General features: G+C 42.5%; 1 protein-coding gene across 1 annotated transcript in view; it reads right to left on the bottom strand.

The window, feature by feature from the left end:
* Positions 1 to 4,321: 4,321 nt before the first annotated feature.
* Positions 4,322 to 25,618, bottom strand: part of nfatc4 (nuclear factor of activated T cells 4) — a 28,136-nt gene continuing 6,839 nt past the window's right edge. Inside the window, exons 3-13 of the mRNA XM_036597440.1 lie at positions 25,102 to 25,611; positions 22,430 to 22,590; positions 17,153 to 17,315; positions 16,123 to 16,223; positions 15,664 to 15,765; positions 13,760 to 13,947; positions 10,993 to 11,133; positions 10,077 to 10,132; positions 9,072 to 9,198; positions 6,935 to 7,558; positions 4,322 to 4,596 (exon numbers count right to left, since the gene is read on the bottom strand). Coding sequence (XP_036453333.1) covers positions 4,526 to 4,596; positions 6,935 to 7,558; positions 9,072 to 9,198; positions 10,077 to 10,132; positions 10,993 to 11,133; positions 13,760 to 13,947; positions 15,664 to 15,765; positions 16,123 to 16,223; positions 17,153 to 17,315; positions 22,430 to 22,590; positions 25,102 to 25,611 — 2,244 coding nt within the window. The 3' untranslated portion in view covers positions 4,322 to 4,525. The remainder of the gene's footprint in view (positions 4,597 to 6,934; positions 7,559 to 9,071; positions 9,199 to 10,076; positions 10,133 to 10,992; positions 11,134 to 13,759; positions 13,948 to 15,663; positions 15,766 to 16,122; positions 16,224 to 17,152; positions 17,316 to 22,429; positions 22,591 to 25,101; positions 25,612 to 25,618) is intronic.

Raw genomic sequence — 25,618 nt, 5'->3', positions numbered from 1 at the left:
CACTTTAGCAACCACCTGGAATACCATAGCAATGTTCTAGGTTGTGATATGGTGTTGCTAGGCCGTTGTTATGCAATCCCAGGTGGTTGCTAAGGTATGGCTGAGCTGTTGCTTTGTTACCCCAGGTGGTTGCTAAAGTGTTGCTGGGAGATTGCTATGCTACCTCAGATGGTTGCTAAGGTGTTGCTAGGTCATTGCTATACTTCCACAGGTGGTTGCTAAGGCATTGCTAAGCTGTTGCTATGCTACCTCAGATGGTTGCTAAGGTGTTGCTAGACTATTGCTATGCAACCTCAGGTAGTTGCTAAGGTGTTGTTAGGCCATTGGTATACAATCCCAGGTGGTTGCTTAGGTATTGCTGAGCTGTTGCTTTGTTACACCAGGTGGTTGCTAAGGCATTGCTAAGCTGTTGCTACGTTATGCGAGGTGGTTGTTGAGGTGGTTGTTAAGGTGCTGCTAGGCCATTGCTATGCTATTTCAGGTGGCTGATAAGGCATTGCTAAGCTGTTGCCATGTTATCCCAGGTGGTTGCTAAAGTGTTGCCAGCCCATGGCTATGCTAACCCAGTTGGTTGCTAAGGTGTTGCTAGGCCATTGCTATGTTATCCCAGGTGGTTGCGAAGGCATTGCTAAGCTGTTGCTAGGCCATTGTTATGCTATCTCAGAAGGTTGATAAGGTGTTAGCAAGCCCATTACTAAGTCATCCCAGGTGGTTGCTAAAGTGTTGCTAGGCCATTGCTATGCTACCTTTGATGGTTGCTCAAGTGTTGCTAGGCCATTGCTATGCTACCTCAGATGATTGCTAAGGTGCTGCTAGGCCACTGCTATGCTATTTCAAGTGGTTGCTAAGGCATTGCTAAGCTGTTGCTTTGTTATACCAGTTGGTTGCTAAGGTGTTGCTAGGCCATTGCTATGCTACCACAGGTGGTTGCTAAAGCATTGCTAAGCTGTTGCTATGCTACCTCAGATGGTTGCTAAGGTGTTGCTAGGCTATTGCTATGCTACCTCAGGTGGTTGCTAAGGCATTGCTAAGCTGTTGCTACGTTATCCCAGGTGGTTGTTCAGGTGTTGCTAGGCCATTGCTATGCTATTTCAAGTGGTTGCTAAGGCATTCCTAAGCTGTTGCTTTGTTATACCAGGTGGTTGCTAAGGTGTTGCTAAGCCATTGCTATGCTACCTCAGATGGTTGCTAAGATGCTGCTAGGTCATTGCTATGCTATCCCAGGTGGTTCCTAAGGTATTGCTAAGTTCTTGCTGTTATCCCAGATGGTTGCTTAGGTGCTGCTAGGCCATTGCTGTGGTATCCCAGGTGGTTGCTAAGGTATTGCTAGGCCGTTGCTATGGTATACCAAGGAGTTGCTAGTGTGTGAGTATATAGGGGTGCCAGTAAGAGTGTGGATTTGTATATCTATGAAGATCAATGTAAAAGGTGTCCATTGTGGATTAATCAATATCATTTCAATATTGAAAAACTAAGCATGTTCCAATATTGGTTTAGTGTTTATTTCTGACCATCAATCAACATCTTTTGACCATATTTCAACGCTGAATCAATCACAACTTGCTTCACTCTGACTCAGAATCTAATAGAAAGAGAAGAGCGAATTCTTTACTCAGTTCAAATTCGTGCCATACAAAAAAAGCGATCCCTCTCAGTTCGCAGGCCTCCAGGACCTCACCTTCATCAGAACATCTGACTGGAGCTCGTCTGCAGCAGCTGGAGCGAAAGAGCTCAGAAAGACTGATGAGGAACCGAATATGTGCGGGTGACGTCATCCAACCCCCCTAAATAACATTACCATAACACGGGTAAACAGCTCTGGAAAACACGCCGCCTTCGCTGGAAGGTCACCAAGGTGTCTTTCGGCTTGTTTTGGAAACGGAACAACATTCCCGCATGACAGACTTTCACACAAGCGCTGGAGGGATTCAGATTAATTACCGTGATTTGCAGCTGAGGGAAGCATTCGAGACCAAATCAACCATTCTGTCTTATTAGATCCAGATTCTGAAAGGTTACTCGGTGTCAAAGGCGGCTCCGTGATTTTTGGCTCGTGTCTGTTGGTGGAGCCACTGTGTGAAGCAATCTAACCATACAGTCATGCAGAGTCAAAGATCCAAAAATAGTTTTTTTGGTAGTAAACCGCATAAATTTGCGTCAATGCCTTAATGTGCTTTTCCAAATAGATCATTTTACATGTGATGAGGTCATAGCTGAGCACTTAGTCTATCTCCAAAATGTCTATCCACAGTCAGTGCCGTGGAGATCTCTTGGTCCTCCTGAGCCGAGGAGTTAAGAGTTGAGATTTAAGCTTCAAATTATATTTGCTGTGAGATTATTTGAACGCTTTGAAGGAGGATAGACACTAAATTATAATTTTCTAGCAGTTTTTCCATCAGGGGGCGCTGTCCATCACCCTAATTAACGCTTACTAATGCTTTGCACTGTAATGATTATGACTATGTCTGAGATACTGTTTTATGATATATATGTTATTAAACTCCATTCATGGTGGAGGGATACATGCAGGGTGTTGTGAGGCAAAATAGTCCCCAACATAGAACAGGACATTACTAGTTACTTCATACACTGCAAAAAAATGGTTTCTAGGCAAGTGAAATTGTCTTAAGTCTAGTTGATATATGTAATGTTTCCCATGCTGTTTTAAGATTATTTAACTTGTGTCTAGACTGTTTTTAACGTATTTTAACTGATTTTATTTAAGCGAAGTTCTCACTATAATCTAAAATCTCACTATACTGGCAGATGATTTAGCGTGTTGTAAGCAATATGAATGATACAAGCAAACATATCTGCCAGTACAGTGAGATAATTTCACTTAGTAAAATCACTTAAAATATGTAAAAAGTGTTTTAAAATAGTCAGATACTCTTTAGAATAAGCTTGACTATATTTAATTCACTTGCCAAGATCCCATTTTTTGCAGTATAATTCATGTGAATTGAACTACACATTTATTCTACATTCATGCCATTTTTTTTTCAAAGTTTCTGCATAATTTAATGGGCTCGGCACTTTATTTGCTCCTTTAATATGAAACAGTTTGATGTGGTATGTAAACATGGTTAAAGTTCTAAAATATAGCATTAACACTTATGAATACGCTGTCTGATGTCTGAGACACTGTTTTACGATACGTAAAAATCCATTCATGGTGGAGGGATACATAATATGCAGGGTACTGTGAGGCAAAATAGTCCCCAAAGAAAACTTATTATTTCAGATTTTCCACTATTTTCCATCATCAACATTCCATATAAACTCAGAAGACTCGTGTAGGTTCACTGGTGGTTCTGGATAGTAAATAAAATGTCTATATTTGTGTTGTAGTCATGGCGACCCCTGGTTCCTATCAGCACCACTGTAAAGACATCTGAACCATTTCACACCAAACCACTCTGAACCTCTCTGATTACATCTCAACCACTGAGTTATGCAGACATTTTGGAAAAAAAAAACAAAGTCAAAAATAGCTGCTTATTTTCTCCAATTTCTGATGTCAGAATAATGTTGTTATGTTCTAAATAATGACTTGTGAATTGTTGAAATAATTGCACTTCCTAAATGAGTAATAACTCATTTTTTGACTTAGTAGGTAAAAATTGTGAGAAAACAATTAATAATTTCAACCAAATGAGTCACAGTTTAAACCCAAACTGAAGTATTAAAAGGTTTCTTTCTTATATCGGTTGTCCAAAAGCATGTGAACCAAACACGTGGTTATATTGCGCTGATCATATGGTAATCATGACATTGCACCTGTGCTCATTTGCATAGTAGTTATAGAAAGCACACCTGATCTGGCTTCTCCAATCAGCACAATGCTTCAGTAGACCGTCTGCAGTTGGCGCCTCTTTTAGGAAATCCGCCTCTGTGTATCCAAAAGTGTGTGGACACCAGTTTATCTGGCATTAACAGCCTCTACTCTACTGAGAAGGCTTTAATCTAGATGTTTTTCGCATTGCTGTGAGGATTTGATTGAGCATTAGTGAGGTCAGGTACTGATGTTGGATGATCAGATCTGTAAAGGTATTGATGGAGCTCCATCACTCCAGAGAACACAGCTCCACTGCTCCACAGCCCAGTGCTGGGGGGCTTTATACCCCTCTAGCCCACGCTGGGCACTGGTCATTGTGACCTTAGACTCATGTGCAGCCATTCTATTGGTTGGTGCTTTTCTATGGATGGGTGACCTCACAGTAGCTGAATTCACTCAGCAGAAGGGCTACACATAAATGCACGTAGGAGCACAGATACTGCAATGATAATTTATTTTGGCAGATTAAAAACATTAGTTCCGCTCAAAGACGCGGTCATGATGAAGTAATCTATAAACATACTTACAGCCTTGCGTTCTGAATTTCAACACAGCCAATACTGTAGCTCCTCATATTGCCTTATCTGAGCAACATACCATGAACAAATATAAACTCGTACATAAAGGGAGTGATATGACATTAATAATGCACTTGTTATGGCAGGTGTATGAGACGGCAGGACGTGGTCATCCGGGTCTGCTGTCCGTGTGAGGGCCCGTCTGAAAAGCCCTGATGTCCTCACCGATGAACTCATTTACTGCAGGGGAAGGAGAATGCTAAAATTAATTCAGTAATCAATACTGATTTGATAAATCAGCTACTGATCATGGGACACAATAGCAAATTTCAATACTGAAGTATTAAGCAGCTGTTTCAAAATCTAGACTGCTGGTTGGCTGTCTAAAGCTACGTTTACATTACAAGCCTCGCTGCTCAAATCTGATTTTTTGCTCAAATCCGATCTCTCTGACTCGATGCTTCACACTCGTTTAGGTAAGTGACTCAAATCTGTCATTAATGTGACGAACCGGCGTCCTGAAATGACCCTCATGAGCTCATCCTACTCAGTAACGTCACGTGAATGAATCACGATCATCATCAGCACAAACTAACGAGCAGAACGAGCTTCGCTGAGAAGATCATTAACTCTGATCAGCTCTCAGCTTCATTATTAGAGCGAGACGAAGGAGAAAAAGGTGAGATGAGCTGCTTTTCCACCGTTTACAGGCTTTAACTTCTGTTTGGCGCTGCTGCCATGGTAACGCTGAATGATGGCGCAGTGGGGAAAAAGCACATGAATTCAGATCTGAGCGCCACATTAAGGTCACATGGCCACGAATCAGATACGTATCCGATCTAGGACCACATATGAAAGTGGCTCAGATCGGATTTGAAAATATCAGATTTGAGCCACTTCAGCCTGGTAATGTGAACGCAGCCTAAATTACAGTCTGTATGCATGTTTTTAACGTCAGCTGTTTTTAAAAAGTCTATGGTCAGTAAATACATCCAGGTCCAGCATCTAACACTCAATACTGGTTTAAGAAACACTTACAACAGCTTCGTTAACAGGGTTGGGATGTATCGGAATACCAGTATTGGGACTATATATTCAGAATACAGAAATGAAGTATCTGTATTCAGTCACAAGTTACATTTTCTAAAGGCCGTTTTCAGAACACAGTTACTTTTTACAAGTTTAGGAGAATCCTTTCAGAATATTTACTCACTAAATTTAAAACATGCATACCATCTTTAAAAGAAACACCATCAATGCTTGTTAATTAGCTACTTTAAAATCAGTGCACAGCGTGTTAAAATCAGTTCCTACTAAAGCCTGAGTAGACTGATAAACCAATGGGGGTTCTAAGTTATTAAACCCTTTAAATGGCCAGAGTTTCACTACACACTTATATAACCGAAGAATAACTCAGGCAGTTTGCACTGTCATCTAGTACATCATAAACCTGGGATTTTAAGGGGTTAATCTCAGTCTTATTAGTTCTGTAAGCCACAGCCTATCATGTCTGATCTGTTCAGCTGTATTGCTGCTGTTTTATTCTATTCTGGATTGTACTTTGCCAAGTATTTACAGATGTTCTGTGAACTAGATCAGATTTGGTGATTAGGCTACTGGAAAACCGCTGCTAAAATAACATCTGTTGTGCTTCGTAATACTGATCTCATAACAAGATCAGACTAAAATATGCACCACTAAAGTGGGGGAACAGTAGACATGGAAATTTTATAAATCACCACATCTCAAAATTTCAAAATGACTTTGTTTAAGGAGAACTCCATTAATTTTTCTAAATTTCTACATAAACGGTTAAGATGTAAACAGAGTCATTCAGAGTGGTTTGGTGTAAAACGCTCTGTTCTAGATAAACTTACAGAGTCAGAACTGTTCACAGTGGTGGTGATAGGAACCAGACGTCCACCTCTAAAAGCTCCCTCACAGAAAGTTCCTACATGAAATGGTTATGAATTCACTGCCTGATGACTGAGACACTGTTTTATGGTAGTTTAGAGAACTTAAACTCCATTCATGGTGGAGGGATACATGCAGGGCGCTGTGAGGCAAAATAGTCCCCAAAGAAAACTTATAATTTCAGATTTTCCACTATTTTCCATCATCAACATTCCATATAGACTCAGAAGACTCGTGTAGGTTCACTGGTGGTTCTGGATAGTAAATAAAATGTCTATATCTGTGTTGTAGTCATGGCGACCCCTGGTTCCTATCACCACCACTGTAAAGACATCTGAACCATTTCACACCAAACCACCGCAACAAAAGAATTATGCAAAAATATTTAAAAATTGCTGGAATTCCCCTTTAAAAGAAGGTACTGAAAAAAGTATCATACAGAAACTGGTCCTGTGATCAGGGTAGTCATTACTGGTATTGAGAACAAAACCCAGCCCAACAGATAATAATTTATTGTTATAATCACTTATAATAGATCCTAACATTCAAACTGGACGCAGCTGATTCTCCACCTTCAGACTGATGCATCTCAGTGCATCAGTGCATTTTTACACCCACAATATCAATGCAGTGCAGTCTGAACAGAGTGCTGAGTGCGACCCACCTTCTTCTAGTGTGATGTTGTGCATTGGCGGAGCTCCACTGAAGCCCAGCTGCCCCTCCTGCCCCTCCGTGTCCTCTGGGAGGGGAGCTTGGTGCTCCCAGCCCTCGTACGGAGGGTAGGGGCACATTTCCTGAGGGTAAGGGGGGCAGTGTGGGTAGGGGGAGTGTGGGAGAGGGGGCAGGGGGGAGGTGGAGATGGGGCTGCTGGCAGGGAAGGGGCTCAGAGAGGAGGAGTGAGAGGGGGAGGGGGAGGAGGACAGGTACGGGGAGTCCAGCCAGGGGGAGGGGGAGGGTGGGGCGGGCGAGGAGGATCGCTGGACCCCCCGCGGGGGGTATAGAGGGGGTAAAAGCTCAGTGAAGCCCAGCTCCAGGCTTTCGAAGCTGGGGTTCCGCTCGTTTAGAGCCCCGTGGCTTCTGGAGCCGTCCTCCGGACCTTCGGGTTTGGGGCAGTAATCGTCCTGGTACCCCTGGGGGGCGTAGGAGAACTCGCTGGGATACGGGGGCAGCTGGAACGAGGCAAGTCTGTCATCGGCCAGAGAACGGTCCCTCACAGGGCAGTGAGTCACCCCCTCTAAGGGTAAGAGAGAGGGGCGGGGCAACAGGGGGTCCTCCTCTTTGAACATGACTGAGAGAAAAGGAGAGGAGAAATAAATGATGGGAAATAATAACGTCCTACTAATGTATATTTTATATCTACAGTTGTTTTTATAATAAAACAAATAATCAATACAGTCCAGTATTTACTGCTGTCACCCAATGCCAAGTTTATAATCAATCCTTCGTTAAATTAAATCAGGAGCTGCTGAGGGAATCGAACAAATCCATGCGATGGCTGGAGAGCAGCGAGAATTCAGGATCCAAACCTGGATTCTTCTCACTAACTGTATTTTACTAACCTCTACATTTATAACTTTACTGACGAACAGCACATCATTGACTACTTTTGTAATATACACACTTGAGAGGCCGTGCTACTGTGATTTTATCAGGGGAAGGGTGTTCTCCTCCTTCCCCGTGATAAAATCACTGTAATGCACGGCCTCAGGTGGCTTATTGCTTTTATAAAACACCAGCCAACATAAAATATGACAAAATACACAATTTTTCAGAAAATAATTCAAGTTATTATTAATAATAATTGACATAAACAAGTATTCCACAGTCCCATTGTCAAGCAACCATGGACTGCTAAATGAGGAGAACGCTCGGTCGCCCATCACTGTACACTGCGGCCATTTCATTATTTTTTTTTTTACTTATTGTTGTATAACAATGATCATATGATAACACAGCACTGTTGGCGCCACTGTTCAAGTACTTTTTGGTCACCAAATTACCACCATGAGTCTTATTTAGCACCAATCCAGTGGCGCCCTCCTCTCACACCGGGCTGAATCTCAAACGGCTCCCTGCTCCCTACATAGTGCACTACAAAGGAGTTTAACCCTAAATGACTATCATTTAGGACTCTGTTTAGGGTTCAGAGCCATTTGGGGTTCAGTCTGCGTTTGATGCTGCTTCTGACTGAAACAGACGTTTGAAGTGTGTAAGACGTTCAAGTAACATTCTTTAGTCTTTTATGCTGCCATTTTACAGTTAATCATGCTGTAAGAGTTTTAATTCAAGCCTGTGATATCAATGATGGAGCTGTTTAGCATGTTAGCTGTCTTTTAGCCTGTTAGCTAGCTGACAAGCCTAGTTCTAGATAAGAACATAAGTTGTCAGCCCCTCAGTTTAAACCAGGTTCTTGATTCATTAATATACTCAGTGCTCCATGCGAGCAGCAAGATTATTCTGTTGACAGCACAAGGGTTTTTTGTGCCGTGGCGCAGTGATACAGGTGTGCGTATATCGTGGATTTTACAACAGCTTCAAATGTGGCTCAACCAATCAGATTCTAGGACTGGAACTAACCATTTCATTCATATATATGTATATATATATATATATATATATATAGGGTAGTCAAACTTCTGCATATGACTGTGTTGGGGATGTGAGTTGAAATAATTAATTATATTAGTCATATTTGCTTAAAATTGACCATAAACTGAAAACTCTGTGTGTGTGTGTAACTCTATGTGTGTGTGTGTGTGTGTGTGTGTGTGCGTGTGTGTGTGTGTGTGTGTGTCACTCACTGGGCAGGTATTTGAAGCAGTGTGTGCTGCTCCTCTTGCGCTTCCCGTTGGAGACGTACAGACAGACAGAAACGGGCTGATTCACTGAGAGGTCACTGTAGGCTGGCACTCGCACACACAGCCCACACTAACACACAAAACACACGTCATTTATCCACTTCATTAAGTCCACCTCCTTGTTTCTACACTCACTGTCCACTTTATCAGCTCCACTGACCACATAGTTTCACTCTGTAGTTCTACAGTTACAGACTGTAGTCCATCTGTTTCTCTGCATACTTTGTTACCCTGTTCTTCAGTGGTCAGGAGGTGGTGGTGGTGTGTTAGTGTGTGTTGCGCTGGTCTGAGTGGATCAGTAAGGTAGGTCTAACTCTTAGCATGTTATTCATATACATACTGTATACATTAAAACACGTAAAACACACGTGAGACACTATCGTCACTGTCAGGACAAAATTTTCTTTCATTTTTTGGACATTATTTGAAGTCGCCAGCTGCCCTTTAACTTGTTTCAAAATTTCATGATGAAAGCACCAACAGAAATGGTCGGAAATTACTTGGAATAAATTATTTCTCTTTTTATTTCCATTAAAATCTAAGAACGCTTTTTTGGTATTATATTAACATCATCATTATTAGTGATTATTATACTTAAATAATGTATTAAGATGTCACACCTGGTTTGCTTTGCTTTGTTTGTGTTTTATTGATTCAATTTACAATTGATTTCCATATTGACATCTGATAGTCTGTATTTTGATACCTCTAAAAATCAACAAACAATGGTTGAAATTATTTTTTTTAATAATTAAAAATTACGAAATTTTTCTTTGTCCTGTAAAGATGAAAGGTTTGTTTGGACAGCGATGATATACTGTATACATACATGCGTTTGAGAAATACACACTATTTACGCACATGCTGTACACACAGACAGACCACACACACACAGACAGACAGGCAAACGCATGAGAAACCCACACTGCGTAAGTGTGGTTTGTGTACCTCAGTGCTTTTGTCTCGGTCCACGTGAGCCTCTTCCTCCCACTGCAGTTTACCATCTACACAACAAAGCAGCTTCATCAGAGCAGTGAACGAGTTTTAGAAAATTTGTTTTCAGATAAACGTATGAAATAAATTCTATAAGTCAACCCTTTAAAATAATCAGTAGCTGTAAATAAAAATGTGTTAGATGGGTTCAGAGTGATGAGTGATGATCTGTAGAAGAGTCTAAAACGACTGTGAAAGCTAATTACAATTAAACCAATATCAAGATTTCTTCACACACACACACACACACACACACACACACACACACACACACGCACACACACACACACGCACACACAGCTGAAAACACTGCTGAGCTAGTTTGAGTTTAATGTGAGACCAAATATTCTCTACAGGGTTTAAATCTGGACTCTGACCAGCCAGAACCGTCAGTAACAACCATTATACTAGCAAATAGATAACTGTCTATTAATAATCATGTAATAAAGTGTTTACAGAATTGTTGAAATATTGAATAATACACCTAAAATAAATTGCATCTAAAATCTAAAAACAAATATCTGAAATAGATATAGTTTGTAATAATTAAATAATTCCAATAATTCCACACTGCGTTAGTCAATACTATATATATTACAAACTGGTTAATATGGGAAGTGATTACAAACGGTCCTGTAATTATTAGCTGTAATTTCAATGTAATACCAATAATAATACTTTCATTTTCCCAATTATCTGCAAATAACACTTTTACAAAAGACATACTGTGCACAGCTTACTAATGATTTATAAACACATTATTTAAGCAAACACTCATTTACATAATTAACATACACACATTAGACATTGGCACATTAGAGAGACCTAATGAGACCCATCACACTGCCGTAAACACGTAAATGGCACTGACCAGAGCCTCTCTCCATAAACACCACTTTAGAGGCAGGCAGGAAGTTGGTCCCACGCACGAGAAGCTCCTCCCCACCCTCCACAGAGCAGGACGACAGACTGATGGACTCGACCACGGGCAGCTCCTGAGCAGAACGCTGGGCTGGGCGTAGGAAGGGCATCGGGAAAACACAATACGACAAAAAATAACTTCACCAACTTGAAACTGAGCCTAAAGTACTGCAGTAACACAACACCTACATTTAGAGTCGGTTATTCATTCAGCCTAATGAGAAACTGTAGAACAGACTCAGTTTATATCACAATACCTACATTTAGAGTCAGTTATTCATTCAGCCTAATGAGAAACTGTAGAACAGACACAGTTTATATCACAATACCTACATTTAGAGTCAGTTATTCATTCAGCCTAATGAGAAACTGTAGAACAGACTCAGTTTATATCACAATACCTACATTTAGAGTCGGTTATTCATTCAGCCTAATGAGAAACTGTAGAACAGACTCAGTTTATATCACAATACCTACATTTAGAGTCAGTTATTCATTCAGCCTAATGAGAAACTGTAGAACAGACTCAGTTTATATCACAATACCTACATTTAGAGTCGGTTATTCATTCAGCCTAATGAGAAACTGTAGAACAGACTCAGTTTATATCACAATACCTACATTTAGAGTCGGTTATTCATTCAGCCTAATGAGAAACTGTAGAACAGACTCGCCAGATTGTTTAGCCGATTTACCCCCCAACCTTGTCTAAGACCCTCCTAAAATGACATTCTGGTTATACCACTGGCACACAGAGAGCAATTTCTGTAGCCCATCTGTTGCTGTAGGTCAGTCTCCCTCTACTCTGCTTGTCACTGGTCAGTTTCTGACCACAGGGCCACTGTTGTCCAGATGTTATTTGGGTGGTGGTCCATTCTCGGCACAGCAGTGTCACTGAGATGGTAGTGTGTGTGGTGCTGGTCCGAGTGTATTAGTCACAGCTGTGTTTCTGATTCATAGTCAAAGTCACTGCTAGGTTGAGAGTGGACCTCCATAAATATATATAGAGAAGAAACTGACCACTGATGAAGGACTCAGTGGTTCCCAAACTTTTTACAGTCCTGTACCCCCTCAGACCCCTGTGTTTTGAGGTCATTCTGTCTCCATTTGTCCATCTCTGCTTAAACTAAAGTCTCTTCATATATCATGATCCTCATATGTTTCATATCTAAATGCTCCGTTATCTTCATCACTACTTTCCAAAACCGCTGCAGCAGCTTCAGCAGCTGTAAACTCTCTGCACGCCGTTTCACATGAGTCTCCGATGTGGACTGAATGAAGAATGAAGGGTTTCCGGCGTGATGGTCAGTCCTTAGTGATTTCCTGAGTGTCCATTGGTCAGTTTCACACAGAATGTAGACGGACACACCAATCCACCAGTTCCACACGATGACGTGTATCTCAGCCCCTCTTCATAGGCTCATAACTCCAGATGTGAGTCAAATATGATCTAGTGAGATATATATATATATATATACACACACTATATGGATAAAAGTATTGGGACACCTACAGGAGCTTTTATGACTCCCATTCTAAATCCATAGGCATTAATATGGAGTTGTTCCCCCTTTGCAGCTCTAACAGCTTCCACTCTTCTGGGAAGCTTCTACAAGATGTTGGAGAGTCTGTGGGAATTTCTGTCCATTCATCCAGAAGACCATTTGTGAGGTCAGACACTGATGCTAGACGAGAGGGTCTGACTCACAATCTCCATTCTAGTTCATCCCAAAGGTGTTGGATGGGGTTGAGGTCAGGGCTCTGTGAGGGTCAGTCAAGTTCTTCCAGACCAAACTCACCCAGCCAGGCCTTTATGGAGCTGCTTTGGTCACTGGGGCTCAGTCATGCTGGAACAGGAAAGGTTCTTCCCCAAACTGTTCACACAAAGTTGGAAGCTACAATTGTCCAGAATGTCTTGGTGCTGAAGCTTTAAGATTTCCCTTCACTGGAACTAAGGGTTCTAGACCAACCCCTGAAAAACAGCCCCATATCATCATCCCTCCTCCACCAAACTCTACAGCTGACACAGTGCAGTCAGGCAGGTAACGTTCTCCTGGCATTCGCCAAACCCAGACTCGTCCATCAGACTGACGGATAGAGAAGCTGATTCATCACTACACAGAACACGTTTCCACTGCTGCAGAGTCCAGTGGCGGCACTTTACACAACTTTTCCTTATATATACATTTATATATATACGCTGACCACAGCAGCTACAAACTAATGACTCAGTAAAACTAACTCGAGTACACGACTATCAAGGATCATACAGGACATAAGAACGGTCAGTAAAGGACTTCATTCATGATACACTGAATTAACGTTACTGTTATTAGCTTCTTCTAAATCATGCGACGCTCCAAATGTGCCGGAGTGAAACACTTTCTTCTCCAACACAACCTTTTTTAATAAAACAACAAAACACTATCAGAGCGAGTCTGCCATCTGCTGGATGCTGCTTGTGTTGCCGTATCAGGGAAGTACATATCTAACTGTATAATTGTGTGTCCAGCTGATTGAATGAAATTAAATGGAGATTAAAGTCATTTTGACGTACCCCCAAATTGTACCACAGTTTGGGAACCACTGGACTAGAGGATTCGCATCAACACATCTAAAGTCTCACTGTACACCAGCAAGGTGGATGGGTTTCAGATAAAGTGGCCAGGGAATGTACAACTACAGCAAGGTGAAGTGTGCTGATTGGCTGTACTCACAGCACTCTATGGGCAGAGAGGCCACCTGCAGCGCTAAAACCCGCCCAGGAGGGGCGATGGGCGGGGCCAGAGGGAGATGCGTGCGGAAAACCAAACGCACGCGCGTGTTCTTCCTCCCGACGTCCGTCTCTCCTTTCCTGAGCTCAATGTCAGAGTTCCTCAGCTTCAGGATCCCTGCACAGTCAATACTGAGAGGAGAGAGATAATTACACACACACACACACACACACACACACACACACACACACACACACACAGGAGATAATTACACACACTTCCACATGCATCCGGTACTCTCTGCACTTCAGCCTCCCGACCGCATGAAAACTGAGGCTGTGACTGAAACAGATCACTGGTTCACATTTAGGACTTTTAACTGATCTTAGACTTTAGACTAAAACCCTTTTGCTCTGAGTGACTCTAAACCTTGATTATGTTTATTTTATTAAAACTAATGATTAAACATTCCATTTTCTCACTACCAAAACAATCATAACTCTACCAAACTTTACTAAATGTGTCAGTAGTGACTGTTTCAGTGACAATTTTAGCTCATTTTGAGCTCAGAAACTCAGCAAACACAGCTTTGAACAGCTGTTCACACAGAAAATCATCATATTCTACATTAAAACACTAAAAAGTGCTGAACTGCAGAAAATAAGACGATTCTTAATGTTCCACACTGATTTTCAGACTTTGGGACTCATTTACTTCAAAACAATGGGATCTAACTGCTCACCATGTGGCCATGAGGGACAGGGATGCAGCCTCACTTCCTGCTCTAAAATGCAGGGGCGTGGCTAAAATAAGGCCCTGCCTACAGACTAAAACTCTGTTTCGGTAGTGACATAAAAACGTGGGACAGCATTTTTTAATGCTTTTCTTCAGTTTAAAATCAAACACATTGAAAATAAAGGTAAAAATGAAAAAGTATTTATCTGAGAAACTGAACAGTGCTCGGAGTCGCGGAGCGCCGCTGCGCGTTAGCATGCTGTGTCGGCGCTGGTGTGCATACCTCCATAATAATAACTGATAACCGATAACTGCAGAAAATCAGATTTTGTCAGTAATCTGATCAACGCGTTTACATGCTCTTGAGTAATACTGTAACACTGCTACTGTAACACTGCAATGCAAGTCCTATGTACCTGCCTGTCTGTCTATCTATCTGTCTATCTTTCTGTCTGCCTGCCTGCCTGCCTGTCTGTCTATCTATCTATCAATCTGTCTGTCTGTTTATCTTTCTGTCTGCCTGTCTGTCTATCTATCTATCTATCTATCAATCTGCCTGTCTGTCTGTCTATCTTTCTGTCTACCTGCCTGTCTGTCTATCTATCTATCAATCTGTCTGTCTGTCTGTCTGTCTATCTATCTATCTATCAATCTGTCTGTCTGTCTATCTATCTGTCTATCTTTCTGTCTACCTGCCTGTCTGTCTGTCTGTCTATCTATCTATCAATCTGTCTGTCTGTCTATCTTTCTGTCTGCCTGCCTGTCTGTCTATCTATCTATCTATCTATCTGTCTATCTATCTATCTTTCTGTCTGCCTGCTTGTCTGTCTGTCTGTCTATCTATCTATCTATCAATCTGTCTGTCTATCTATCTATCTATCTGTCTGCCTGTCTATCTATCTATCTTCCTATCTGTCTGTCTGTCTCTGTTTATCTATCTATCTATCTATCTATCTATCTATCTGTCTGTCTGTCTGTCTATTTGTCTATCTATCTGTCTATTTGTCTATCTATCTATCTGTCTATCTGTCTGTCTATCTGTCTGTCTGTCTGTCTGTCTGTCTATCTATCTAACAGTATGTCAGAATGGTTGATCCCCTCTTGTTTGGGATAAAGAGAAAAATGTGATTTTTTCAGAAACGTCTTCAATTGAGCGTCTGGATGTTCCTCACAGTGCAGTCATGTTGTTCTCCGGGTTTAAGGGGATGTCCAGCAGTTTGGTGCCGGCCTGCATGCTCTCCTGACTCGCCGTGCCCACCATCTTCCCCGTCACCCTGAGAAACGGACACATTACACACTGCAGTTCATCACTCATCATCCCACTTACAACATCCTTTTATGTCAAGTCTGTTGTTGCTGATATCGCTTATAATATTTTGATTGTAGTACGAGTCGCATTGGTGAAAGAAACTCAAGAACACAGACACACTTTCTGAACACTTTTCTACACTTTCAGACGACAGTCAGCTCCTTCTGTTTCTACTTGTCTCGCTTTCAAATTCAACCAATAAATAAAAACTTACGCTGACAAAAAGAAAATTTCCACACAAAGTATAATTTTATTAATCTTGCACTAAGCAGTATTTTGAGAATTTGAACAGATGAGTTCAGAGAGGAGATGATGGTGGTACCTGTGTATCTGATAGAACGGATGAGGCCGAATTGATCTGTCGTCAGCCGTTCCCACAAACACCTGTAAAGAGAGGGGCTGCCGCTCTGTGTATCCCACCAGCTGCAGGAGAAAACAGCAAGAATCAGCTATTAACAGGACCCTCACAGAGCAGGACCTCCAGCAGCACTGCTGTGTCTGATCCACTCATACCAGCACAACACACACTAACACACCACCACCACGTCAGTGTTACTGCAGTGCTGAGAATGATCCACCACCCAAATAGTACCTGCTCTGTGAGGGTCCATGGGGGTCCTGACCACTGAAGAACAGAACTAATGTTATGCCTGATCGGTGTGTGTGTGTGTGTGTGTGTATAATGTCGCTGTCCAAAAATAAAAGTCACAACTTGTGACAACTTCATGATGATTGGACCAATAGAAATGCTAGAATGGAAATGCAAGAATGGAAATGTTAAACCTAACCAGTAAGATTTGGTTCTGTATCTCAGCCCTGCTCGAAACGTTTTAGCTCACTGATATGAAAACGAAAGAAAATGAGCAGCTCTATCTGAAAGATTTCCAGATCTTGCTGTCAGTTCCACACTTCCCCTCACCTGCCATGTCTTAATTACATGAAAATTACAATGGAAATTGTTCTGATATCTTTTTACAGCCTTCCCTTATAATGTAAGTACAAATTAGCATCAAGAACCTCAGCCAGTTGCTTAGAGGAGCCCCTGGTTGTTGAGTGTTGGCACAGGGATTCGAAGAGTCAGAGAATTTATTCTCTGACTCTGGAATTATCATCAGCTGATTACTCCTATTGACAATTTTTGATGTGCCTCACCAGCCATAACGAGTCAATTAAGGCCTAACGTGTTAACGTGTTTACTTTTTTCCGGTCAGTGTGCTTAAACGTTTGCATACAGCTGTATGTGTATGATTTGTACAGTTCCATTGTTGCTATTAACTCCACAGTTTCCATCTGGATTAATACAGTTTTCATTTATTCATCTATGTATCTAAGATAGAGCTGAGCAGTCTGACCTTCACTACAGGATGTCCTCCCGGCGATGCCTTCACGGCCCCTCGACTTCCCTCCGTTTCGTAGTGGGCGCGGTGATGAGGCCGTGGCTGCACCTCGATCCGCAGCTCATACTGGTCAAACTGGCACGGCAGGGGCCAGTCCAGTGGTGGCAGCGCATTAGACCTGAGACAGAATAACACAGGAGCGCAGGAGCGCAGGGGTTAACAGCCCCACTTACAATGGCTGACACATGTTTCAGCTGCATACTGTTTGTGTTTGTATGTTTGCATAAGAGCTGAACAATTGATCATCTTTACACTGAAATCACAATTTAAAGAGCGCAATTTTCAAAAACTGCAATTTATTATTTTTGTGCTTATTTGGACTCCTGGCCATGGATGACCATAGCATCACTGGGGACTGAACTCATGGTCTACCTGAGGATAGGAGCAATGATGGTTGCGCCACTCGAGAGCCCAATGCAACCAAAACCCTTCCTAGTACAAGCGAAACCCCTCCCAGTACAACCTAAACCCCTCTCAGTACAACCGAAACCCCTCCTAGTACAACCTAAACTCCTCCTAGTACAAGCACAACCCCTGCCAGTACAACCAAAACTCCTACCAGTACAACCAAAACCCCTCCCAGTACAACCAAAAGTCCTTCCCATACAACCAAAACCCCTCCCAGTACAACCAAAAGTCCTTCCCATACAACCAAAACCCCTCCCAGTACAACCAAAACCACTCCCAGTACAACCAAAAGTCCTTCCCACACAACCAAAACTCCTCCCAGTAGAACCAAAACTCCTCCCAGTACAACCAAAACCCCTTTCAGTACAACCAAAACCCCTCCCAGTACAACCACAACCCCTCCCAGTACAACCAAAACCCCTCTCAGTACAACCAAAACCCCTCCCAGTACAACCACAACCCCTCCCAGTACAACTGAAACTCCTCCCAATGCAGTGCGTCACTGGGCTTGTGATCCGGGCTGTGAGGAAGATGATCATGAAGGACACTCTTGGTTGGGGACAAAACAAAATGCTTAATATCAAAATGGACAGACACAACTGTACAAAACACACTGCAGACGACTTAATAAACAATTAGTAATTGGTTGCTGTGTAACGAGCTGATTTGCATATTCTGTCCCACACAGCAATCGGATTTCAGTCTGACTAACCAGAAACTTTATTGATCCCGAAGGGAAATTGCAGTGTTTTAGTAGCAACACATACAATTGCACACAAACTTACATAAACTATGCAGAAAAATAGAAAATAGAAATAAATCTAGACAGAAGTTAAAGTACAAGAGAAATAAAATAAAAGTATATCTATTTGCAAATTTACATGACATATAAGACAGACTTTGTTGTATTTACATGGCAGCAGGCACTGAGTGGTATGAGGTCTAAAAGCACAATGATTATAGACATAACTGACTCTGAGTTGCATCAATATTACAGTGTAAAGTGTGCAGTGAGAGTCATTACAGTAGCAGTTATGATATATTGCACAGTGTGTATTATGTGTATTATATATACAGTATGCATGTGGCTAAAATCTTATCAGGATACAATCCAGATAGTGGACACAGGAAGAGACCAGGTGTGAATGGAGCCTTAGTGGGTGAAACACAGACAGGATCATTTTGGCCTCCTACAGTTGTCTTCTCCAACTAGCACACCTGACCGATCCTGACGAGGAACTAACCCTAGTTCAGTTTAGATATTTTGTGAAGAACTGATAGAACAAGTCTTCAGCAGAACCACAACTACTCTTAAAAAATACAGCTGTTCAAGAGTTCTTTCATAAAGACAATGGTTCTATACAGAACCAGGAACACTCACAAAACCATTTGCATGTTTAAGTGGTTCTCTGCATGGTGAAATTGTCCTTCAGATTGATGGAGGATGTTTCATATATGGACCCTTTTTGAAAAGGGTTCTTTATAGCACAAAAAGGGTTACGATGTCAAGCTTCACTCTTAGCAAAAAGGGTTCTATATAGGGTTTTTTGGCTTGTGACAAGAAGGGAAGACTTTTTGGTGCTATATAGAACCCTTTTTATAAAGGTTCTTTATAGAACCATCTACGCCACATTCTCCATCAATCTGAAGAACCATTTCAGGATGCAAAGAACCCTTGAATCATGCAAAGGGTTCTTTGGGTATTCATGGTTCTAAGTAGAACTATTTTCTTTACCCTTAAGGAATCCTCTTTTTAAAGAGCATTGTAGCCCTTTTTGGTGCTATATAGAACCATCAATCTAAAGAACCGCTGAAGAACCATCTTTTTAAAGCGCATTTTAACAACAGAAGAATGCTTTTTGGTGCTATATAGAACCATCAAGCTGAAGAACCCCTGAAAAGCCATCTTTTTAAAGAGTGTTTTAACAATTTTTGGTGCAGATGGAACCACGACTATATACAGCCGTATATAACGTTAGTCGATATTATGGGCTATCAGAAATTTAAGCCCCCTAAAATCAGTATCAGAATAACTTTGATCCAACAAACTACAGACCAGGCCTGTATCACTCCTTTGATTTCCGCTCTAAACCACAGGCTGCACTGGCACAACTATCTTCTCATCTCGAGGGGAACAACCTCCTACTGGACGCAAACCAGTCCGGATACAGGCCTGGACGCGCAACAGAGAACGCCTTCCTGTCAGTCAGAGACGCTCTCCACAAAGACAGGGAGAACTCTATGATCACAGTCCTTATCCTCCGTGACCCGCGGATGCCTTTCAACACTGCGAACCACCAGATGCTTATTTCAACACTCGAGCATCTGCAGCTCTGCTCTGGAAAGGCTGTTCTTCAGCGCCCCGGAACCTCGCTACCGGAGTTCCTCAGGGGTCACTTCTTGGTCCAATACTGTTCTCCCTTTATACAAAACTTTACGTGGGTATCCTTTCCACCGCTGCACAGATGACACCCAGCTGTACTTGACTCATCCAGTCACGTCCCAGATCTTACAGAAAACATCGCTCTGCCTCTCTGATTGCTCTTTCCGGAGGGCTACCGTGACCTGAAACAGGGCAGAGTTTACCTGCCTGTAGCGCACTCTCCAGCTCTGGACCTCTCCATCAGCTTGGACTGAGCCTTCACTACACATCTTTTAAAATCTTAACAGATTTCTAAAACGGAGAGCAGCACAAACTTAGTTTGTCACAGAGTTTCTTGTCTTGAGAGAGAATAACACACACAATGAGTTTGTGCTGCGAATAAGAACTCAAACTCCCAGATCTAAGCTATAAAGAGAGAGACGTGACGTCTGGATCACCATCATAAACATGATATCGGCTCTTAGGCTACGTTCACATTACCAGGCTGAGGTGGCACAAAGATTTTTTTACGTGACTTTTACGTGACCTAACGTGACGTGGTTTGATGTTTTCAGAGCTGTGAGGACAAACAAATCAGATCTTTTCAAATCCAACCTGAGCCACTTTCATATGTGGTCCTAGATCGGATACGTATCCGATTCGTGATCATACGACCTTAATGTGGCGCTCAGATCAGAATTCATGTGCTTTTTCTCCACTGCGCTGCGCCATCATTCAGCGTTACCATGGCAGCAGCGCCAAACAGAAGTTAAAGCCTGTAAACGGTGGAAAAGCAGCTCATCTCACCTTTTTCTCCTTCGTCTCACTCTAATAATGAAGCTGAGAGCTGATCAGAGTTAATGATCTTCTCAGCGAAGCTCGTTCTGCTCGTTAGTTTGTGCTGATGATGAACGTGATTCATTCACGTGACGTTACTGAGTAGGATGAGCTCATGAGGGTCATTTCAGGACGCCGGTTCATCACATTAATGACAGATTTGAATCACTTACCTGAACGAGTGTGAACCATCGAGTCAGAGAGATCGGATTAGAGCAAAGAATCAGATTTGAGCAACGAGGCTTGTAATGTGAACGTAGCTTTATTTGCCCGTGTGCTCCACTGTTCAGGCAGTGTTCATGCATGGCTCTTCAACTGTTTCTCCGCTCTTCCAGCTCTCTGATTGGCTGTTTGAATCCCTAAATGAGCTCATCTCCGACCGTCTCTCACTGCAGGACTCGTGAACGTTTTGAGTCGTAAATATTACATGTTTGATCATATCTGAGGGTCTCTGATCCCTCCAGATTTCGATCTGATCGGGGGGCTAAAGATTTACTCATTTCTCCTCTCACACTACAGATCATCCGCACCGTCAGTCGCTTCTGATCGAGCTCCCGACCTGGAGAATCACTCCCGATTGTGAAAACTTGTCACGAGGGGCAAATCGAGGTTAAAACTGGGCAAAAAATCGTGTAGTGTTGGACCAGCCTTAGACCTTCTTGCTGTCTGTCTGTCCTCCAGGGCTTTGAAGCACTGAAGCAAAGTGATCCTTGACTTAAATTCTCCCATCACAGCACTTCCACCATCAGATCCAGCAGACTTCTACATCACCTCACTAAAAACATGGCCCTGCCTTACGTCAGACACGGCTCAACTTCCTGTTCAAGACACAGGCTGGATTTACACAGTGAAACTGTCATGCAACTTGCATGTTGTGAGCTGCCTGCAACAAAATTTCCATGCAACTTGACAGTTGCAGGTCAAAAACAAATTTGCACGAAGAGCCGTGCAACATGACGATATTTATCTTTATCGCGATAAATTGCATCACAAAACGTAACATGAAAAAATGCTCCTCTGGGTGTATCATAGATGTCGTCAGTACAAAACACCTCCCAACTGCTGATTTGATTAAAAAGAGAGCATCAGTAGCTGTGTTTAATTGGATGTAGTGTAGCATTGCATGTAAAATGTTCAACTCATAGTTTTTGATAGAATCTTTTAATGTTGCACTACTTTGTGTGTTCCAACTTATCAGATGTCAGAAAAAATAAATATTGTGACATAGTGTCGTGTACAGTGAAAACCTCTTAAAGATTTCATGATATTTCATTTTCGCAGTATCGTCCAGCACACAACACACTCAGTCACTTTGCTCATAAACACTTATTGTGTATGACGATAATAAAATGTATCGTGATAACAATAAAATATCATAATATCGCTCATCTCTATAACTGCAGTCAGCTCAAATAACTGCCATCTGGCAATTGTGTAATAACTGTGACATGTTTTCTGTGAGAATACCAATTTATGAACCCTGTATCAGGAATAAAATCGAATCGTGGACTGATTGTATCGTTACACCCCTTTTAAATTCCACATTCTGAATAAGAGCATCTGCTAAATCAATACATGTAAATGTAAAATAATAAGACAGTAAGGATGTACGGTGTGTTTCTGACCTGAAGATGGGGCTGTGTGCACTGGCTCGGGTTCTGCCCCAGCCCAGGGCAGGGGGTACCGACAGGTAGTCCATGCCCACAGATGGGGGGTCCCGCCTCAGCTGCACCGGCTCTGAGAGGGGCCCTGTAGACTGCTCCGAATCCACATCCCTGGAGGAAACCTGCGTCAACACCAATATAAGAAAGTTCATTTATACTAATCAACATGCCCAAAAATGACCAATCACACAAGAGCTCAACATCATAGGTAACATCTTTATCCTTGCTCTTCAAAGGCTCTACAGTTTTAGCTTGGAAAGAATCAGAATTTGAATTTCCAGCAGTCCCAGAAACCTATTTTTATTTTAATGGACCGTTATATTAAGCTACTAATCTATAAAGCTATGAAGATGAGTATAAGGCTATCTTACCCCACTGCACTCTTTGTAACCCTCTACGAAAGTTATATTTCTCTTAACTCCCAATTTGTACAGTTTAGGAAAGTTTATGTGGGATCCTTAGCGGTTCAGCAGCCTATGTGTTGGCTCTGATTGTGTGTTCCATGCCCAGTGTTGCCCTAGCCATCCGTAAGTGGGAGTCCAATAACTGTCTTCTCTCTATGGGTGGGTGGAATTGTCCTCCCTCTCCCCATCATGTTGATGCATCTGTTAGCCAATGCAACAGAATTAGCAGTTCAAGTTCTCCTCCAAGCGTGTTGAGCTCCAATGACGTTACGTCATCAGCAGTTTGAAAAGATATAGTAGAGATGTATGTGTCTTATAAGAAGCATGAGACAGTCTTCACCCCCCAGTTTGATAGCATTATATAATAGGAGGAGACCTGCCAGTGGGTGGAATCCACAAAAATCTGGGTAAAAGATGCACAAAATTTATCTGATGAAAAATATCAGATTCCACAGTTTCTGTATCGGCACATCCGCAGTGATTACTTGATTAGTTGCTTCAGATGTGTCAGAGCAAAAAGCACGCAGTAGATGGTGCCAGAATTTAAACTTCATGCATGTCCCCGTTTGCAGCAGCAACATCGTTTTAGCAATTTCAGCATGAAGAAGCGGAGCTTTTTGTGAGCCACTGTGTTTCCTATCACTGTATAAAATACGCACACGGCAGACATTTAAGTGATAGAATTAGTAAGTTCTGTTTGGTTTAGAGACCATGTGTCAAGCACTAGGCCCGCGGGCCTGACACAACCCCACCCGGCCCGCAACAGTATTTTAATTTTCTGTTAATATTTAGTTTCACAGTGCGCTGCACTACAGTCCCCAGCATGCACTGCAATGTAATGTGCGCTCTATTTCTCCTACCCCAACAACTGGGACAGCGGTTACACCTCAATTCTACACAGTTCCACACAATTCCACACCAGTCTTTTCACGAAACCTACTAACTGCATTTCAGCTGCAGATCAAACAACATAAACACTCAATGTCAGCTCAGCAGCTCAGAAACTGAGCCCGAGTCTTAATGAACGTACAGCAAAGAAAGGATGGCAGGTAGGTTTAACAGACTGAGCTCCTGGGGACATAATTTGAGAATTTCAAGTATTCATGTAATACTTCAAGGTCAAGTGTATTTTACTGCTGAAGTTTTTGCACATTTTGAACAAACAACGGCCAGTTTGGGTTACAGCACAACGTTAATTAAAAATGAAATAAAAACATTTTTTCTCTGGCCACAGATCTGACGAGATTTTTCAATACGGCCCCTTCAGTGGTTGAGTTTGACACCCCTGGTTTAACAATAAAGCGCCTGGTTCCAGTCTGTTACCTTTGTTTTCTCGTTCAGAAAGGCTTCAACATGGTGGTGGTAGTATGAGGGAAGACTGATTGAGGGAGGGGGAGAACTCTGAGAACTTGGGCTGGAGTTCTGGGCGGTTTCTTTCTGTAGCTAGAAGGCTGGACCCCCTCATAGCTGTAGTAGGACTGATGTAGGACTGAGGAACAGGGATGAGATGGGGTGGCGGTGGGGATTGAACACTTCGTCACGGGACCAGAAGGAGAGGATGTTAATTTATAGGGCGTTAGATTGGAAGAAGGAGGGGTTTCAGCCATGCTCCTCCCCCCAAACTTCAATTATAACATAACTACATTCTGTGACACAGCTTTGTTACGTCACATTCTGTACATATCAAATGTAATGATTCTCCAGATCCACGGTTCGATTCAAACCTTGGTTATTATTTTGGGGGGTAAATAAGAAAAAAATGGGGGAAACTTTCTGTGTTTTATTGAATCACCAACCATTTAAAACACTATAGAGAAAAACAATAAAGATCATGGTCTACAGCTCGGCCTAACTTTATGTAGAGTAATAGTTTTGTGATTTATATGTGTTATGAGAGCTCAACAAGCTGCTGTTCGGAAATCCTGGCACGAGACGAAGGATGTTTTTATCGCAGTTTAGGTCAAACCCCTAATTATTATCGCAGATAAAAGTGACAGAAATAGCCTGAATCAGCCTTATAGGGTTAGTGAAATCGATCAATCTGATTTGGGACAGTTCTGAACTGGAAACTGTATACAGAAGCGGAATACGAATATTCGATTTTTTCACTTAAAAGTAGCCCAAAATGTTTCCTGTGGCCAAAAATGAGGGCGTACTTTATTAAATCCTATCACAGTTGATTAAAACTTCTTACAACCTTTAGATCGATGCATTACACCCCCAGCTCACCTGCTCTAGAGACGTCTTCCTGGCCTTCTGGGGGATGCTGAGCTCACAGCTGCCGGCCGGACCCTGAGACTGACCGGCGTTCTCCCCCACCTCCAGGAGGGTGGGGTTTTCCTCTGAGTAACTGCCCCTGCGGGAGGTGCTGGGGGAGGCCAGGGGAGAGTTCCTCCTCTTTTTGCCCCCGGGGGAGGTGGGCCGGGAGGAGGGCGAGAGGCAGAAGTGGGCGGTGGCTTCATTAAGCTCCTCCTCCTCCACCAGCAGCGAATCACAGCTGGATGCAGGGCTCAACCAGCCACGGGAGGAGGGGCTAGAGGCGGGGCTTGGGCTGAGTGACCCCGCACCCATCCCACCGTCCCGATAGCAGAAAGGGTCGAGCAGGGGCAGATAGAGACGCTCACGGTCCCAGCCCCCACCAGTGTCCCAATAACTGCCCCCCGGGGGGCCGGAGTCATCCTCCGGGGAAATAGTGGTGATCTGAATGCTCGGACACTCCAGTACTCTAGACTCGGACACCTGAGAG

The sequence above is a fragment of the Colossoma macropomum genome, unplaced genomic scaffold (genome assembly GCF_904425465.1).
Source record: "Colossoma macropomum unplaced genomic scaffold, Colossoma_macropomum, whole genome shotgun sequence".
Lineage (NCBI taxonomy): Eukaryota > Metazoa > Chordata > Actinopteri > Characiformes > Serrasalmidae > Colossoma > Colossoma macropomum.
Note: the sequence above shows the minus strand (reverse complement) of the source record. Positions and strands in the feature narration are given on the sequence as shown.